At 40.4% G+C, this 3,182-nt stretch overlaps 1 protein-coding gene across 1 annotated transcript in view; it reads right to left on the reverse strand.

The window, feature by feature from the left end:
• The window catches only part of tmprss3a (transmembrane serine protease 3a), a 19,998-nt gene that overhangs the window by 6,830 nt on the left and 9,986 nt on the right, over positions 1 to 3,182 (reverse strand). Inside the window, exons 7-9 of the mRNA XM_020606573.1 lie at positions 2,460 to 2,579; positions 1,931 to 1,977; positions 654 to 819 (exon numbers count right to left, since the gene is read on the reverse strand). Coding sequence (XP_020462229.1) covers positions 654 to 819; positions 1,931 to 1,977; positions 2,460 to 2,579 — 333 coding nt within the window. The remainder of the gene's footprint in view (positions 1 to 653; positions 820 to 1,930; positions 1,978 to 2,459; positions 2,580 to 3,182) is intronic.

The following is a 3,182-nucleotide window of genomic DNA, read 5'->3' on the forward strand; positions in this document are numbered from 1 at the left end:
AGACCCCACCCACCCAGGCAACAGTCTGTTTGTGCCTCTTCCCTCCAGGAAAAGGTACAGGAATATAAAGACTAAAACAAACAGACTGAGACACAGCTTCTTCCCCAGAGCTGTGTAATCAATCACCCCCCATCCCCTAGTCACACAACACAACCTCCCCCCTATGGACAGACACAGACCTGGACCTCACACCTCTTCCTAAAGACTGAGATTTACACTGAGCTGCACCTCATAATGTTACTACACTCTTGCTGCTAACATGCTGCTGACCTCATTAGGTCCCATACATCCCTTTTTATTAGTTCATATTTTTATATTGACTTATACAATTGTGTGTTATGTAAATAATGTGTCTGTCTTTTAAGCCGAGAGCTGCCAGAAAAAATTTCATTGTGCTATGAACAATGACAGTAAAGATTCTTGTCTTCTTGACTTGACTGTCAGACCCCCTGTACCTACTCTGGGAACTCCTTCATTTAATTCACAAACAATTTAGGTCTAATCTCCTCACGTTACAGTTTCCATATCTGAAACTTGACACATACAAGCCAAATTTATACCATCTAATAGTTAAATTTCTGTATTACACATTTCCTCTGGGTGTCGGCACAGTAATATCTCGTATGCAGATTAATTGAGATCGTATGACTCACCCGTACACACAGTGTGCTGCGGTAAGGATCCAATGTGATGTTATGATGGAGCCTCCACAAACATGTTCACCATTGATGTGGAGACTGACCTGCCAGGGGAACTGACCTGGTTTGGAGATGTTACCTCCAACAATACGAGTGTTGTACTTAGGCCTGGTGCCACACTCTGAGGACAGAGAAATGACTATCACACAATCCCAATGCCGATTCACATACAATGGACTGAGAAGGTTGTCGCCCTGGAAAACCCACAATGATATTCAATTGTCTTTGACATAAACGCCCTGGAAAACCCACAATGATATTCAACGTATTAAATCGACCCATCAAATGTGTCTTCAATCACTGAGACAGGTGCTGTGAATTGCTATGCTGTAGAAAGCTGTAATCAGTAAAATAGAATAGAAAATAGAACTGATGAAGCCTCTTGGATGAGAGGTGAAACGTCTTCGATCTAGAAACCTAGTCCAGTTGATTTTTTTCAGATCAATAAAATAATTCCTCAAGTCAAGTTTCAGTACTTTATCAGCTCGACAGAGGAAAGGTCTGGAAGAAACACAAATTTACAAGTGGAAATTTGTTCCCAAATTGTGAATCTAATGCGGTACAGCAGTGGTTTATTACTGCACTTCCATAGTACTGGCAGGACTTAGAAGACAAGTGCAGCAGACACTTGTCTTATTTTAACATATAAAAAAGCTTTCCCATAATTCCTTTTATTGGACACTCCTGACCTACTGCTCTTTTAATTATAATGTTCACTTTTACACAGTTCTCTGTCCAAGATAAGACATCATGAGGATTATTTTCATTACATCAGGGTTTTCACAGATTTATCTCTGATGACAAGTCATTTGTCCTTTATGTGTAGAATTGGTGGGGCTCCTCTTTAAAGCTTGTAAATATCTAAGAGTATTATCAGCTATGAGCAGTTGTGACAGTTATTGCTGTCAACCTTAGAGTCCACACTGGCTGAACCCTAGAACATGTGCACACACACACACACACATGTGCACAGATACAGATTCCATATCAGGTAGGTTATTAAACTCTTGCAGTTTGCTTACAACAGTGTTTCACACGAACATCATGAATTACAGTTGTTTTTAAAATGATTTAAAAATAAAAACTTCTTGTCTGAGCATACACACACAGAAAAACACACATTTGCATGCCATGCAGGGCCATAAAAGAGCACACGAGCTCTTCTTAACTCCATCTTAAATCCTCATTGAAAATAGAGTCAGAGTAGCACAAAGAGCGGAATGTTTTCTCACCGAGACATTTCAGAGTGGTCACCTTCCCCGAGCTGCACTGAGCCTTACTGTGGTCACAAAGGAGGTGGAGGTCATGTCACAGGAAAACCCAGAACATATGGAGATGTACTACAAGATAAGATGTTAATGCCCACTGACTTTACAGATCAAGAAACCAGTGGGTTTATATGTGGAAGAATATTTCTTATATTGTCTCAGATTAGGGTCTAATCTTAAAGGTAGAGAGGGTGTCTGCCTCCCAAACTGAGACTGGGAGTTGGTTCCATAGGAGAGGAGCTTGATAGCTAAAGGCTCTGCCTCCCATTCTACTTCTGTGGACTCTAGGAACCACAAGTAAACCTGCACTCTGAGAGCGAAGTGCTCTGTTAGGGTGATAAGGCTCTACGAGGTCTTTAAGATACGATGGAGCCTTGTCATTAAGGGCTTTGTATGTTAGGAGAAGGATTTTAAATTCTATTCTGAATTTTACAGGGAGCCAGTGGAGAGAAGCTAATATGGGAGAGATATGATCTCTCTATGTGCTTTATACCTGGAGGCTGTGGCCACCTGGAGCTTAACGGTCTGTGACTGGTTCAGTCTGATGGACACTAGGTTGTGCTGAAGGTCCTGCTCAATGGAGGTCAGAGAGATGAAGAACGACTCCAGGTACCTGACAGACACACATCAACAAAGAAAGAATGTATATGAAGAGGCTGATGAGACTTTAACCTGATAACAGTGTTTTGGGATGAGACTGATGAAATCCAACTATAATGTACATATTTTGAATCCCTTTCATGTCTATTCCACTTCCATTAAAGTAATACCACTTATACTTAATTTAGCTTAAAACATAAATAATTATGAGATTAATCCTATTATCATTATTATGACCATCTTTTGTAACACAAAAACAATTTTACCTCAGTCCAGTTTGACAAATGTTTGTTTTAATTTGATATCTAATGTAGCCTTTTAATTTAGTTTGGTTTATTTACAAAAAGGCACTGTCAAGAATCACACAAAACAGTCATATGTCATATTGGTTGGCTGGTTCCTGCAGTAAGTCCAGTTACTGATACCTGCTCATGTAAAGACTTGCTGTCCCTTGTCACCTTCCATATATGCTGTACTGTCAGCAGCCCAAAGAATGACCCAGAGACCACTTGGGGGCTTTGGGGCTTCCGGACTCATCAGAATCATTCATGTTCCAGAGTCAAACACTAGGTTCAGTAGTTTTTTTGTCTGTTAACACGTGGATATTCCTCCTGAT

This window comes from Monopterus albus, unplaced genomic scaffold, assembly GCF_001952655.1.
Source record: "Monopterus albus unplaced genomic scaffold, M_albus_1.0 scaffold79.1, whole genome shotgun sequence".
Taxonomy (NCBI): Eukaryota; Metazoa; Chordata; class Actinopteri; order Synbranchiformes; family Synbranchidae; genus Monopterus; species Monopterus albus.